The sequence below is a fragment of the Perca fluviatilis genome, chromosome 2 (assembly GCF_010015445.1).
Source record: "Perca fluviatilis chromosome 2, GENO_Pfluv_1.0, whole genome shotgun sequence".
NCBI lineage: Eukaryota > Metazoa > Chordata > Actinopteri > Perciformes > Percidae > Perca > Perca fluviatilis.
The window spans coordinates 14,389,225-14,406,058 of record NC_053113.1 but is presented as its reverse complement, the minus strand read 5'-3'; the positions used below and the strand labels follow the sequence as shown (position 1 = coordinate 14,406,058).

General features: G+C 38.5%; 1 protein-coding gene across 2 annotated transcripts in view; it reads left to right on the top strand.

Moving 5' to 3' along the window:
• Positions 1 to 16,834, top strand: part of tyw1 (tRNA-yW synthesizing protein 1 homolog (S. cerevisiae)) — a 71,260-nt gene that overhangs the window by 9,320 nt on the left and 45,106 nt on the right. For both annotated transcript variants that reach the window (XM_039784191.1, XM_039784200.1), the window contains exons 8-10: positions 8,134 to 8,266; positions 13,816 to 13,868; positions 13,959 to 14,077. In XM_039784191.1, the coding sequence (XP_039640125.1) occupies positions 8,134 to 8,266; positions 13,816 to 13,868; positions 13,959 to 14,077 (305 nt within the window). The remainder of the gene's footprint in view (positions 1 to 8,133; positions 8,267 to 13,815; positions 13,869 to 13,958; positions 14,078 to 16,834) is intronic.

The window sequence follows — 16,834 nt, the reverse complement described above, 5'->3', positions numbered from 1 at the left end:
ACACTGCATGCTACAGTTTCCGTAATCACAGATTTCAACCATCACTCCTCAGTGAACTGCCTCCTAGTCTGAGATAATTTTCTAGTTATGTAGCCTATCTAATAATCATTATGGATTCCCAGGGATTTTAGGAGTCTGTTCAAACTGATACAAGTAAATAAAAGTAGCATTCATTTAGTAAAAAAGTGAAAATGTCAAACAATGATAGGTTTATTAGGTATAAATACATTTTATTTTCTGTATTTGAAAGTCTGGCCCCCGGAGTGTCTGCGTAGAAAAATTCTGGCCCTTGGGAAAATGTAGTGGATGACCCCTGCTCTACACCTAAGTTAGCTGATGATCTTGAACAAAAGGAACTTAGAATAACTTACTTCATTCCCCCTTTCCCTAGCTTCAGAAAACCACTACCGTTCAGGCAACACCACAGAAAGAAATAAAATAATGAAAATGAGCATTCAGAAGTGTATACTGTACTTGTAAATGTGAATTAGGTTTACAGAGCTTAGCCTGCTTCACAATTTTACACTTAGATTGTCCTTGCACATTTAAAACTGGAGTCTCCAGTCATTATCCAGCAGGTTTATTTTCAGCATTTCCATGTTAAGGTCTTTTAGCGAGCACCATCGTGGCATTAAGCTTCCTCCACCTCAGTTCAATCTAAGTGCGTTGAGAAAAAGTGGTTTCATTGAAGTAGAAGTGGCAGATGGGTTGATAGACACCAGACCCCGGCAGGCGAGAAGCGGAGGCTTGCGTAAGAGCGAGGACGCCCACTTCACAGACTTGTGAGGAACGAGTGACTCAAGAAAAGCAATAAAAAATATGAAGGAAAAGGCACTATCGGTCTCCTTTTTATATGTAGTGTAAGGACTGAGGCGAAGACGGGAGCTATGAGAGTGAGGGAAATAAAATGAAAAGAAATGTAGCTATTCAGTGTGCTTTTTGAATGCTAGATCATTGTGGGGAAGTCCTCTTGTACTTAAAATTGGAGTGGAAACCTCTGAATTAGCTGCTCACTAGTTTATTGTTGTGCTTATGTTCTCTTAGATTATTACCTTTTCATTTCTGCTGAAGTAGTTGCAAAAACAATGAGATTGAACAATAAGACCTGTCCATCCACATCTGTGATGTAATGAATGTCTGATTACTTTACACCACTGGCCTTTTTTTAATGTCTGCCTGCATTATGCCCAGCTCCAAAACTCCTGCCTCAACCAGGCATAACAAGATACTCGCAAAATGATTTGTGGCTGCAACAAAAACAAACTTTGATCCCAGCTATTGAACTCAAATCAAACATTTGCCTCCTGTTAGCTTCTTTTTTGGCTCTAAAGAAACGAGAGGGGAATATATTCTGTGTGAAATTAATTTGGTGTGTTTTTCAGTGTCTCAAGGGAGTGCCCAAGACAGCACTGCAGTTGATAGGAAACGTTGTGGTTACTTAATTTTGTTCTCATGAATGCCTAATGCTTTAAGGTAATGTTGTGCTAACAGTGCTGGACAGCAGTAGAAGTGTCAATGTCTCACACAGATTTAAACAACAGATTCTCCCAGGCTTGTCCCTTCTCATGTGACATGGATATTACAGGGTATTGTGTGGAAGCTGTGCGAGGGTTGGACAGGTCTCTTCGTAAGCCCTGCATGAATGTGTTGTAAACATCCCGACTGGGAAAGTTGAAGAGACATCAATTGATGACCTGAGGATCCGGAGAAGCTCCGTTATGTCTGCTGAAGTAGCCAGACCTCTTTTAAAATTTTCAGGAGGTGTTTTCATTGAGTTTTTATGAACTCCTGTTGTCAATCTTTTCCCGAGGATATTCCCATTTTATTTTTGGGATAGCCAATCACAAACATGGACAGTGTCTTCCATTTCACCTGCTGCGAATGTATTCTCATATTAATTAGTCTAACTTACCTCGTAACATTTAAGTATAATGATTTGCTGTTATGACTTGCATCATCACACTTGTATGTCAGGATGACATAACATAACAAATTAGTGTTGTTTTTGCATAATTTGGTCACACAGAGCAGGCAGTGCAAGATGTAATTAGTATGGAGATTAAACATTTACTATTGCCAAGAGACAAGTACTTAGCCGAGCTGCAAATTAAGTGTGAAAAGAACATTTCCCCACTGGAATATGTTAATAAATAATGCTAATTTACAATGTAGAGCCAGCTGAGGCCCAGATGTTTATTATCTATTTTGAAAGACTCCCTATTACCAAGATGAATATGTTGTGGGATGTTGAAAACTTTAGTCTCAGGTTATAAAGGCTGCATAAGGCTCTCAGTGTTGCAGTATTACAAAAGGAGCTGGAGATCAACCATGTATAACTGCAGGTGGGAGCTCACTTTGGCTGTGTTTGACCACTAGGTGATGGCAGAGACTCTCTCAACTCAAAACTCTTAGTGAGCCACTTTAACACCACACTGTCATCATCTCATTTGTAAAACATACTTGCATGAATTCTCTGTACACATCAGCAGATTTTATTACCTCCATAGCCTTTTTAAAACCAAACTGAAGCTAAACTTTACTGACTATCTGAGTCTGTATTCAATAGCTCTGAGTCATGGTTTTAAAGTGAATCACCATGGATTATGGCCAGGTGATTTACAAACACCAGGCAAACAAATTCAGAAGAACTAATTACGTTTATGTCACTAGGGTATAGATTACTGGCCAATACGGCAGTGAAGGTTACTGCATATGATGATTTCCTACGTGGCAAGTAAAGCTCAAAATATGAGCTTACAGCAAACATCGCATTTCTATTCGCTGGCACTAATGTGTTCCTTTAGTCCAGTCATCAGCCTTGATCCTGTTTTTATGGATGTCGACTGAACAGATTATTAAATATATTCTCTTAAAATTCAGTCCAAAAAGGCATCCAAGGTGTTTAGCATTATTTGTTGAAATGTCAGACAATTATTAAATAGAGGAATGCCTTTAGGGGTTTTACATCCCAGACTGAGGACACAAATTTCTCACACTTTAAAAAAAGCAGCATTGAACAGTCACTCACTAATGAGTTTCATAGGCTACCACATTTCATCCTCTCAAACCCATTACACTCCACCTAACATATGCTTCTAGTTAAGGTGTCTAGCTGTCTACTTTCTTCACAAATCATCTCTTACTTGGATAAGTAAGTTATCTCTCCAACACTAAATGTTGTTTTTGCCATCATGCCTGTTAGTTGAGGCCAGTCCATAACAAGCAGATGGCTGTAGAACTAAATGTGGCACAGATGGATTTGTCGGTATTGATGTCCATGGTGTTTGTAGCCAGGCAGAAATGAAGATGACTGGTTTACTGCTGAACTGAATGGTGAGACATATTTCCCACAACTGTTTTTTTTTTCTTCAAGTGTACACTAGGATAGATTGCCAGGCATGCTGCGATTGGCTGCCAGAGCGTAGAGTTCATATTGCCCAACCTTGGTCTATTTCGGTCTTTGGCAGTCTTTGTATTCTGGCAAGTGCCCCTAGGCTTCATTTCCATTGTTTCTCTAATTGATTTTGCACAAACGTTCGTTGCGTTGGCATCTAAACTTTGTCCTCCTTTCGGTTTCTGCCAGAGTGGTCCATTTCATGCCGTGGGACTGTTGTCAGATAGGAGTTAGTGTGGAACGGATCATTAACTCGAGCGGCCACACAGTTTTCTGTGCTGGGTTTTGGATGTTTTTTACCTTGATGTCGAGAGGGAGATTACAGAGATGAACTGCTATCACTAAAATTGGCTGTTGCGTTTCCTCAAAGATGGTGTCGACATAATTTAAAATGATTGGAGTCTGATGAAAATACGATTGTCTTTTGCATGCCAAATATGTGTCAATTAAAGCAGGTTGTCAGTCAGGTTCCATACCGATAACATATCATCTACATTAAGTGACCAGATAAATACATTATATATATATATATATATATATATATATATATACACACACACACACACACACACACACACACACAGTGCTGCTTAGTATTCATACCCATGCTAAAGTTGACTAAAAAGAGGAATAAAAAAAAATCTAATTTTGGAAATTGATCTTAATGCCTTAATTTAAAAAATGAGGAAGAATACAATCTTTAAGGACACCATTTTTTTTTTTTTTATGTATTATAAATAAATGTTCTTCCTTAAAATACAGGGGCCATAATTATACATACCCCTATGTTAAATTCCCATAGAGGAAGGCAGATTTTTATTTTTAAAGACCAGTTATTTCATGGATCCAGGATACTATGCATCCTGATAAAGTTCCCTTGGCCTTTGGAATTAAAATAGCCCCATATCATCACATACAATTCACCATACCTAGAGATTGCCATGGTTTTATTTCAGTTAGCCTAATAGCTGGTTTGATTTGCATTGATATAGATCTTATCTCAGTTAGCTATTAGGCTAACTGAAATAAAACCATGCCAATCGTGAACAAGTACACCATTTTTAAAAGTTTATCATTAAAATGTCTAAAAGTTACATCTATTTCCTATATCTCATTGGGAAAACCCAGAATCTATGACTATGCATTTTACATTATTTCCAAGGGTATCTGATGTAACAGCTGGTAATCTGCTGGTAACAGCTGGTGTGTTAAAGTAATTTAGATCTTGATTTTTGAGGTTTCATATCATTTCTTTTGTTCCCAAATCTTCTTTCTCCATTTCTACATAACCCCCCCTCTTTCGTGCTCTCTCTCCCACATATACCTTTATTTTTGTCCCCGTGATCACCTGTTTGCTCTGTGTGTTATCGCTGCACTGTCTGTCTACATCAGCCCCACGTCGTGTCATGGTTCCAGAGCAGAACACGGTGCTGTGAGATGTCCCAGTTCGGTTAGTCCAGACAGGCCCGGGCATGACCGGATATCTGCAAGGGTGAAAGCCGAGCAGTGGGAACCAGAGACTAAGGCCAGATGAATCGCCAGGGCTGCACGCAAACACCACAGGGACAGATTGTTGCACTGTTGGCTACATGTTGCATATGCGGGCTGAATATTGCATGTCAGGGATGCAGTAAGAGAAGGTGGACATTTGTGCTGGCTGAGAGTGATAAATCCCGTTTTGGGGTTTTAAATTGAAGGCTACAGAATTTCCAGTTTAGATATTTTACGGACTTGCATAGGTATTTGAGCCACAGCCTCCTGATGATTTTACCTCTAGGTGGCTGATGCCATCCCTGATTGACCGCTTAATAACTGGGATAGAGAATGGCTTATAGCATCCTTTTAAACTACCCAAAGTAAAGCAGCAACCCCACATAATTTGCAGAGAGATAAATGTCAAAATGTCATCCAGCACAACACCAGATCCTTTTCCACCTGAGCATGAGATGTGGGACGATTCTGACACAGCAGTCTGTTCTATAAAGTATAACAAAGTAGTGGAAATTGTCAGAGATGGATGTTAGATGACATCTTAGGAAATTCATTTCAATTATATAAAACGGAGAAAAACAGCAAATCTTTTTATTGTGAAGCTGAAACTATATATTTTTGAAAAATATTTGAAAAATTGATAAACCATTCACATGGTTGAAGATTAGTTTTCTGTTTAATCAGCTAATCAATTAATCTTTACACCTCTAATACAGATATTGTTTTTGTACAAATCATTGACCCAATGCTACTGTTCTGGTTCACTCTCACTGCTCTCATGATGTCGTTTTCAGACGCAGCAGACAACTTTTTTCCAAAGAAAATGCTGTAATAACCCACTGTACACTACCTGCTCAGCACCAAACAGCAAACAAACACAGTTAGAGACTAGCTGGTGAACATAGTGGAGCATTTAGCAGCTGAAGAGATTTCTCTTAGGAGTTGGTAAAGACTAAAACAGAGCTAAACGGAGAATATATTTTAGACATTCATCCGGTGGACACAAACATGGCTCCATATAAACGGCACTTTCTAAGAAGCAAAAAGCTCCATATTCTCTGGAGATCACTGACTCCAATAGGGAATTATTTGGAAAAGATGGAAATGGCAACTTTAAGAGAACACATGGATTTCCGGTAAATATGGCTGATGTTTGCACTACTTTAAATCGAGTGTTCAGACGAAGCACATGGGCCATTGAGCTAGGGTTAGCACCCTACAGCGAGCTGCACAGGAACCGGTGAATTGAAGTCTCACTTCAGGAATACACACATACGAACATTCGTCAATGTTTGCTGACATAGCATCAGTCCATTATGAGCGCTGCTGTGCTGAGAAGGTGACATATAGATCCCTATAGGCAAGCCGTAGCAGTGGTAGCAGCACAGTAATTGGGTGGAGCTGTCACCTAACATTGTTAATCGCAAAGGCACCTCATCCATCATTCCTTTCTAAAAAACTAATACCTGTTCCCATGCACTGGGAACTTTTCTAGCAGGATCTAATCAATCTTTTGTTGTATCTGTAAACAGCATATCTCTGATATTTAGATTTGCATACAAATGCTGTACACTGCAATAATGTAATCCTGGCCTGAAGGAAGTTGTTCATCTTCCAAACAAATAGGCTGCCGCAGCTTTAGCATCAAAACAGGCGTTGTGGTATAAAGTCCAACAATTTTCTTGTTATGCTATAGACCTTTTGTTGCATTTGACTGGGCCCCTGAAGGGCCTAAAATGAAGATGACCTTGTACTGTGCAGACGGGATAAAATCTCTTTATTTATAATGATCATGTCATGCAATGGTAAATGGTTATGTGACACACACAGTCACACAAGGACTGCAGAATCACAACCCTTGATCTTCAGTCCTGTCCAACATCAACACTTTGGAGGAACTCTTTTGGAAGTTCTTGCTTTTAACTTGGTTCCTTGAACTTATAACATTTCAGAACTTTGATCTTGCATCCTGCAGCAGTTTAATCAGCATTAGCATTTCAGGACTTCAAGTGTATTCCAGTGAAAATAGTGATTAATGGACAATGTTCTTACACAGGATGATGACAGTCAAGTCAATTTTATTTTATTCAAATAGCCCAATATCACATATCACAAATTTTCCTCAGGGGGCTTTACAATCTGTACAGCATACGTCACCCTCTGTTATTTTTAAGCCTCGCTTAAGATCAGGAAAAACTCCACAGACAAACTCTTTAACAGGGAAAAAATTCAAAGAAACCTCAGACCAAATGATGAGGAATCTCTCCCAGGACAATCAGTCGTACAATAGATGTTGTGTGTACAGAAAAAGACCAGCATAATAAAATGACAATATACACAATCCATGACAAAATGATGCTGATAGAACCTGAACATATATGGAAAAAGGTGGAGCCAGAAGGATGTCAAGCAGCTTCCAGGTGTTGCCAAACATCTAGAGCCTGAGCCACTCTTCTCTACCATGTAACCTGGAGAGAGGACAGGCTACTCAATCACACAAGAAGGGAAATTGAGGCACATCATTCACAAAGATAGGAGAATGAAACAAAAAGAGAGAGATACACGAGGAGAGGCTGAATCTCCTGGAGGACGGCGAACCAGGTCCAACATGAGGAATGGGGCACTGACAGTGTGGTTAAGTCAAATAGACACTTGTTTTACTCTTTAATAACTCTCATAGCTTAGTTCTGGCAGAAAGCACAGTTGCCATGTGGACTGACATATTTGTGACGTCTAAAGTGTTGTGTTTGCAAGTGGGTTTGTTTGTTGCTACAGGTGAGGGAACACTGATGCAGGTGGCTCAATGTGACTGAATGTAGTGTAGTTCTTAAGTTGACAAAGTTGGAAAAGATCTTAACTAGTAACTATTAATTCATTTCTGTCCGGTACTTTAAGTAGTGTAATCTCCCACATGCAAAGCTTAGAATATTACTTTTGAGTATTACTTATTTTCAAGTCTGCAAACCTTAAAGTGTTATTGACTATGTTGGATGAAACTTTTTTATTCATTTTTATTTTCTGCATCTACAAGAGCAGCTTAATTCTTTCTCTTCTTTTTTTTCTTCTCAACATTAAATGTACTACATTATAGTTATATAGTAATATTAGATTTTATAGTTGTGACAGACTGCATTTGCAACATAGCAAACCTGAGCAGAGCCTGATTTTTTTTTTTTTTTTCTTTTTTCTTCATATGTGCAACATGGTTGTAAACGATAAGTGACTCTTGAGTTTTGTCTCTGCCACAGAGCAAGGAGGAGGGTCGAGGAGACGGCCAGATGGTGAAGCTATCCAAGTTGAACGGCGTGAAGAAGATTGAAGATGACGGGGAAAGAAGAGAGATGATCACCCCTGCCCTTAGAGGGGCACTGACAAAACAAGGTGAGCAAAATGGAGATTTGTAGTCAGTAAAAGTCATAGATTAGAGAGCTAACACTAAATACAACACATTAGAAACATGATGAAGAGAACATCAATATTGTCTATAACTGTGATGGTGGAAGTTTATGAACCTTTGACTTTCCAAAAGAACATCTGCTGGTGTCACTGACTGTTGATAATATATTCATATTATATAGCTGCACTGCTTTGCAATAAAATCCCATTACACACCAGCTGCTTGTCAGCATATTCTTAACCTTTCTCTTTCCACAAGGGCAGCAAAGTTGTAAATGACTTTAAAATATAAGTTATGAGTCATGTCATTATTTTTAGTTTCAGCAGTAAATCTAGCAAACACAGAAATTGCCAGGGTAGAAGTCAATCATAGATTTTATTTTCCCGAAAAGCATTCCCCCATGATCAAAGTCACTAACAGTTTGTCCCTCCTCACACTCCATTTACCTCAGATACGTAACGATGTTTTCTGTTATTCAACTAGTATCCTGTTTACTGGCCTCAAATGCTAATTACTTTGGCATACGACACAGAAAGAAGTAACACATTGGAACCTCTGGTTGGAGTATGATAAAGTTAAATCAGCTGTGAAAATTGCATCTTGTGTTCCAGCCCTTTTCTTCTGACATCCTGATAGAGAAAGTGGTTAAAGCTGGTCAGTGGTGCTACATGAGGAGAAGTGTGTAGCTGGGGAATGTGTGTTGGCTAATGACACTTATTGATACCTTGCAGTCCAATTACTGTCTCTGCGTCCTCCTGTCCTCAGGGTGCAGTCCCAAGAGTCTCACTTCTCTCTCCTCAGACACCAAAACCTCAATAAAACTACTCTGTGCTGGTGTTAACAAGGTTGTGCTCATAAATTCAACATCCAGACTACGTGCTGCAGTCAGTCTTATTGGATCGGTCCAAATATAATACTATATGCCTGTTTCATTTAAAAGGTGTGAAAGGTTCTCATTTATTGAAGTCAAGTCTGAATGCTCTGTCTTAATGCTTAACATTGGCTCAATATGTGTCGTATTGCATCTTGTGTTTTGGGTAAATTAATCTAAGTGAAGGGTATCCATGTGTCCTCTGTGTAGGTGGTTGCCTCTGATAAAGCCTCAGGCTCTGGGTTGTTGACGTATTAGTTCTGTCTGAAACATTTTACTATCTCTTCTCTATTTAATCCATTCACTAGTATAGCACAAGCCAGTCATTTTCAGCCAGTAAGCCCCCACTGTTGGATTACACACCACTCTATAAATGGGACTCTGTGAGCGAGACTTCACTTCTTTTGACCAAATGTTGACCTGTTTTATAGTGTTGTGTTGGCAACAGTCAGTCCCGCTAGACAATTTGTTTTATTTGCAATAAAAGAATGAAGGATGAAAGTTTTGGCATTGTTTTAATGATATTGGGCCTTGGAAAGCTTAATTTCCCATATAGCCTCATTCTGGCATGACATGGATGCAAAAGTCACACATCTATTGAAACTCTTGTGTAATGTCCAAGAAAGTTTTATCATAGTGCTGCACATTTAAGATAATTGTTTGCTGTGGCTCGGGAGACTAGAATTTTCACGAGACTCAACATGTGTATCGCTACCTAAAGTCTGTTTCATTTTAATTTGTATTTGCGTTGACAAAGAGTAAAACCTAGTGGGCAGACATCCATTTTAAATTGTCATTGTGATGGTTTAGGACACATGCCTTCTCACATTACTTTTTTTTTTTTTCTTTTTTTTTTTAAAAAAGCTTTATTTAAGGTTTTACAAATTACAAATTATAGGCTATACATTTAAACATACAATGAGCAAAAAACAATCAATATAAACAATACCACAATTACAAAAATTTAACTAGTAAAACAAATGTGCAAATTGAACTTAAAGTGTGTCCAGAGTATGGAGAGTCTCATAAAGTGCATATAGTCTTTTGTAAAGTGCATGGAGTATTTTATAAAGTGCATGGAGTATTTCATAAAGTGCATGGAGTATTTCATAAAGTGCATAGAGTATTTCATAAAGTGCATCAAGAGTCTTTCATAAGGTGTTAAAGTTCACAAGTTCAAGGTGTCCCAAGGAAGGAGCTGTTTTTTATCCATGGTTCTTCTTCTCCTGAGCTCAGTAAGAACTTGTTTACACACATCGTCACTGTTAATGACAGTCTGTTGTGTAATCATACAGCATCGTGTTTTCCACAGCTTGATGCATACAATACATATGATTATTTGTAACAGTTCTTTTTGATTCTCTGATAGAATCTCATCAATAATACAGTACATAACAGATTTATAAGAAAGCTCAATATTTACACTATACACTTTTAACTTTTCCCAGACTTCTTTAGATATATAGCAGTCCATTAAGAGATGCTGTTGAGTCTCATCTTCTTCGCAGTAAATCATGGGACATTTTTTGTTGTTGTTACATAACAACTCCATGAGACTACGGCTCTAACAGCAAGTCTATTTACCGACATCAGCCATCTCATATCGCGAATGCTCTCTGAGAGGTTCTTATTTTTTTTAAATTTCAGGAACAGAGTTCCTTCGTTGTACGTTACATTTTTATAATTAATATATCCACCATATTTATAATCCTTGATTTAAAAAAAAAAAATCATTTTACTCGGGAGGCCATTCCAGTCAATTTTAAGATTGTCATATTCATACATAAAATCACCGTAGATAAGATTATATTCTGGACCTTGTCTGTCTCTCCCACTCCTTTTCCTCCACTTGGAGCGATCACTGGTCCAGAGAGCATTCCTCGAGATGGCTGCTGACACATTTTTAACAAAAGCTATGTACAGTTTAATTTGCATATCTACTGCCCCTAGCCCCCCATATTCTTTACTTTTATACATGATTTCTCTTTTTGTTACTTTCCTTCACATTACCAGACCTCCCCATCTCTCTCCATCTGCGCTGGAGTATGGTCTGGCTGCACGAGTTCTGCTCTTCATTGTTTGTATTTCTTTAAATCACAGTCATCTTGGGCGCCGCTAAGTCCCGGATGCAGCTGTGCTGGCCTTGCAAAATAGATAGAGGAGAAAGCGGAAGGTGATGTCAGACTTTATACACGTGCTCAACATTCAGGAGCCAGACTAGGGCACATGTATCTCGTCAGCTATAGTCAATAGCAAAAGCTATATTCCTTTATGTAATATAAGAACTGGTACATCTGCTGCAACAATGTCATTAAGAGAGTTTTAAGTTAGGTAATATCTAAGTTAATAAGCTGTGTGGCACTAAATATAATAATAATAATAATAATAATAATAATAATAATAATAATAATAATAATATAATCACTGAGAGGCAGGGCATTAAACAGTTTGATATGCCCGGCTTGTGGAAGGAACTTTTAAAAAGTTGCCAAATGGTTCCATTGACAAGACCAAAGTGATCTGTGTGTTTTGTCGTTGTGAACTGATCATCGCAGCACGTCCAGTCTGAAATACCACTTGATGGCCAAGCACACAGCTGAGGCCAATTCTCCGCCCCCTCGTCAAAGCCAGGCGACAAAAGCACAAAGCAAGCCGATCCACTTTTCCATGTTGATAAGAGCATTAAAATGAGAAAAATAATGGGACAAAAAGAAATCAAGGGACATTTAGAATAGTTAAAAATGTGCAATTAATTGTGAGTTAACTATGACATTAATGTGATTAATCGCGATTAAATATTTTAATCGTTTGACAGCACTACTATTAAAATAAATATTTTGTCGTGGTCTTCTTTTTGGTTACTTCTTGGAAAAATAGTGCCTCTAAGATCCTGGGGGAAAAAAAGAAGCTTTAGACCTCTTCAAACAAATTAGGCTGATCCAACTCTTTGATGCAATACGTCCTCTCCCTGCTCATTTAATTTCCCTCAGGCAGCTCAGAGTGATGGATAGAATATCACAGATCAAAGTATAAATAGTTTTCAGAATTGTCAATAGTATTGACTTTTATTTTATGTTATTTAAGTCCACAGTTGGCACACTAGAGAGTTAATCTGTATTGTATTTTGTGCTATACAGATTGAAGGCTTATTGGGTAAGAACTTATTTCTGTTCAGCAGCTATTTGTAGCAGCAGACTACCTGTAAGTGGCAAATTGAAGTCCTCTTTGAAGAGTTAGTTTAGAAGCAGGTGGCCATTAATATTATCATAGAAACAGACGAGTAACAGAATTTCAATCCATTATTAATCTGTTTATTTTAGTTCATAAATTTAATTTTTTTTCCAACCAGAGTAATGTTGTCTCATTAAGAAGAATGTAAGAGGGTGTTGATATATTTTAGTACTGCACATTTTAAATTATTACTATTATTATTTAATGCCTATTTTGCCAAACAGGCATTGCACAGGTAAACAACCATACATCTACATCCATTTGTTTGTTTTTTTTGCTGTTATGAAGCCTCCTGGTGAATCTGTTTACAGTAAAATTATTTGTAGCACATATTGTACTTTTTCAGTTGATGCCATTTCTCAGAGATAATAGACAAAGAGAAAATAGCAAGACCTTTCTTTTCTTCTCTCCATCCACCACCTCCTCACTTTAGCTTGATCCTCTCCCCTGACACAGTGAAGGACATGGAGGCATTGGTAATCAATTTCTCTAACAAACACAGGAGGGGAAACATTTCTTACATTAAGGTCATTAATGGCTAAATAAACTGCCTGGGCCTAGGTCCTTACCATGGTTTCCACAGTCTTGTTGGCCTGGGATTATATCATTTTTATGTATCTGGCTTGCTAGGAGCCAGGTTAGAAGAGGACATGTGCTCTTAATGTGGAAAAGAAATTTGATCCTGGTCAGCATGCCTCAAAGAGGAAAATGCACCGTAAACATTATGTGTTCAAAATATTATTTAATAAGTACATAAAACTGTGTTTGTGCATTCAAAGTAATTGATTTTTCAAAAGAACATCTTTGATCAATGGCAAGCTGTTTTATTCATCGAAAAATTGTATTTTCATCATTCAGCCTTTTCTACAAATACACTCTAAATAGCCTTGATGAATACCAATTTTATCCAACTCCTCTAGCATCAAACCTGAGATCTTTGCAAATGGTGAAAGCTCATCCACACCCTGACACAAATGTTCTGCTTTGTTTTAATGAGATATTTCAGCAAAAACACAAAAATCAATGGCAAAACGCATAAGGTTCCAAAATAAAATAAAGATTCCCACATGAATCCCACATCAAGCTGTTTTGCCGCTGCATGGCTTATGTGGAAAGTATCTTTAAACGTTGGGACTTTAAAAGTGACCCCTTCTTGATTCCCCTGGAGGCAATCCCAATATCATGTTCTGGTTTTTCTCAAGCAGATTAAGTGATACAGATGAAGCTTTTCTCTTTGACAGACATCAGAGGAGGATGTGTAAAAAGCCAGCAAAGCCCGCAAGGGCTCACCCAAGCGTAGCCGGTGGTATTAGGCCGTGGTATATAAGACTGGTGAAGAAAGTGCATTTAAAGCACTTTATCCTCCTTTTTGTGCTGAAAGAGAATTTGAAAAACTATCAAACAAATGTTGTCCTTTCTCTTTCTGTGCAGGGTACAAACTAATTGGAAGTCACTCAGGAGTGAAGCTTTGTCGATGGACCAAGGTAACAGGATTTATCCTTCTCTATAACGCATTTGACTTTTTGACTAATGAATGCAAGAATCACATTAAAGGTGTTGTTTCTGTTGGTTAGTCCATGTTGCGAGGGAGAGGAGGCTGTTACAAGCACACCTTCTATGGTATTGAGTCCCACCGGTGCATGGAGACTACCCCCAGCCTCGCCTGTGCTAACAAGTGTGTCTTCTGCTGGAGGTATGTACCTAAATAATAAAGCCATTGCAAAGTGCCGAGGCCAGTTTCACAGAGATAGACTTTGAATATGGCTTAGATCAAACCAGTAGTCAGTAGTCTGAAGTAGGGCTGGGCGATACAGAGAAAATCAAATATCACGATATTTTTTGACCCAATACCTCGATGTCGGTATTGCGGCGATATTATAGGGTTGACATTTGGTGCTTTCACAAAATAGTTTTACAATTATATTTTTGATATATAATCATCAATAACGTGGATTTAATGCCTTCGTGGGTAAAGGCAAATAATAGAACAGCTAGAACAGTCTGGTAAGTTCACAAAATGACATAATTTTACTGTAATGCAGCATGTAAAACCAGGAAAGGCAGCACTTACGATACTACGATATTACAATATCTCAAATCTAAGATCATATCTAGTCTCATATCATGATATCGATATAATATTGATATACTGCCCAGCCCTAGTCTGAAGTCTAAATTCATGTGTTGCACAAAGCGGTCTTGTTCTTGACTAATTTGCTATGAATTCTGGTTAAACTAAGAACAAAAAGGCGACTGAGCCGCTGCCTCATATCACTTAGCTCGATCCACTCCATCAGAAAATGTTTGCCTTCTTGAAAACTTCAACAAATTACAAAAACATTTTACATTTTAAAGAGTGCAACAATACAAAAAAAAGAACCTTCCAGTACGCAGACTAATCTAAGAGCAAAACAAACCAGTCTAAAATATTTTTGTAAAACTGGCCCAGGTGCGTAAAATAAAGTATATAAAGTTTGTCGGCTTTTGGTTTCAACTCCTAGGTATGAAGGACAATCTTGGGAAATTCAGTGACATTTAATTTGCCTTTTGCTACCAAGTTAGCCAGTGTTAAGCAAAAGGTAAACTGCTTAAACTGTGATTTATCAAAGTTACTAGGCCCTCTGGGGGCAAACCAGTGGCTAACCATCCCTTAAATTGTTAATTGCTGCAAATATGTCTTAGGTTTTGGGTCAGCATAGATGTACCCCTAATATTTTGGTATCTATTTCCATATATTCCTTTACTGATTTGACTTCACTTTAAATAAATAATACAAATTTTTAAAGTGTATTGCTGTCACACTAAACTTGAGGTTGTTAAAGATTATGTTTTTCAAGAGTGCAACACGTGTCTGGTGCAATCATCCACAAGTAAGCAGGGTACTCAGAATTATATTTGGTATTTGGCATTATTACATGCATGCTTAGTTTTCGCCTTGTCTTGTTTGCCTAAATTGTTTATCTCATCAGTCAAGATCACTTACACATTGAGCGATGATATCTCTGTGGCAAACAAGTTAATGATTTACGCGCAGAAGACGAACGGCCAGTATAACTGCGAGGCCTAAAGGTGGACACTGATTCATCATGACATTGGCGAGAGACCGGGCCTTTTACTCCCCTCAAGTTCCATTTGAAAAAAGGCGACTGTGTTGAGCACTGAAAGGTCGCTGTCAGAATGTGCTGCGGTAAACTGCTTCCCTGTCACCACATATATGCCAGTCTCCCTTAAGGCAGCTATGCGTGATGACAGGAAGTAAGCAATTTCAGGGAACTGATATATTGCGGGGGCTGCTTTCCCCCCCCCCCTTTTTGGGGCAAAAGGTGGAATTAAATTTTTTTTGCTTTTTTTTTACGCCAGTATGTTTTTTTTTTTTCTTCCACCTCTGTAACTGAATGTGTTGCATATGCATGCGACAGACTGTCTGGAATTTGTGACGCCTCCAGGTTTTGTTGTTGCACCTAGACATCACACTTAGACAGTCAGAAGGTGTTATTAACACCCATAGAAGGTGCAGTTTTTTTTACAGTATGATGCATTCTTTCATTTTATATGTCTAATAGGTTGAGAAAAGCCAAAGCCCTCAATATTCAGTTTGTGAATAAACTTCTTCAGTCTTGATATTTTTTCCCTTTGTTCCCTCATCTGAATGTAGTTAAAATGTTTAACTTTATTTGTGTCAAATGACCCCAGTCTAATGGCCAGCAGGCAGTGAACAGAAGTCAAATGTGACGAGACTTCTCGTTGAGGTAAAAATTGTCTCGCAATATCGGTCACAAGTGCAGATCAGCCCCCAGTAGACGGAGTCTGACCTGGTTGGTCTTATAATACATCTGGCTTTGAAGATGAGGCTTACCATAGAAGATCCCCTGCCCGTTCACCAAAGTTGACTCCGAGTTCACTTTTGCGGAGCGGTAGCGGTAACCCAACGTTAGAGGGTATGGCCGCTCTCTCTCTCTCTCTCTCTCTCTCTCTCTCTCTCTCTCTCTCTCTCTCTCTCTCTCTCTCTCTCTCTCTCTCTCTCTCTCTCTCGCGGCTGACACACACGTTTTAACCTTGGTTCTCTGAGTAAAGACTATTTTTCCAGTCATATTTCTCAATTCAAGTTTTCTTTAAAATAGTGTTAAAATCTTGTCTTGTTCTCGTGAAGCCAATCTCGTGTCTCTTCTCGTTTTGTGAGCGGAGTCTTGTCACAGCCCTAAACAGAGGGTATAGTAACATTCCCAGTGTTTCCCGCAGAAAAGTTGTTAGTTAAGGTGGTAGGGTTGGCATCTGACCGGGGGGGGAATGGTACCTTGTTTTCCTGTGAGTGTGTTGATGCGAGTTGTACATTACAGCCACTCAAACAGGACAGAGTAACACAGCAGATATTTAAATTTTTCTTTTTTGAAGACTTAATTTGGCCGTCATTACAAACACCATACACACTATAAAACTATATATAGTTGTA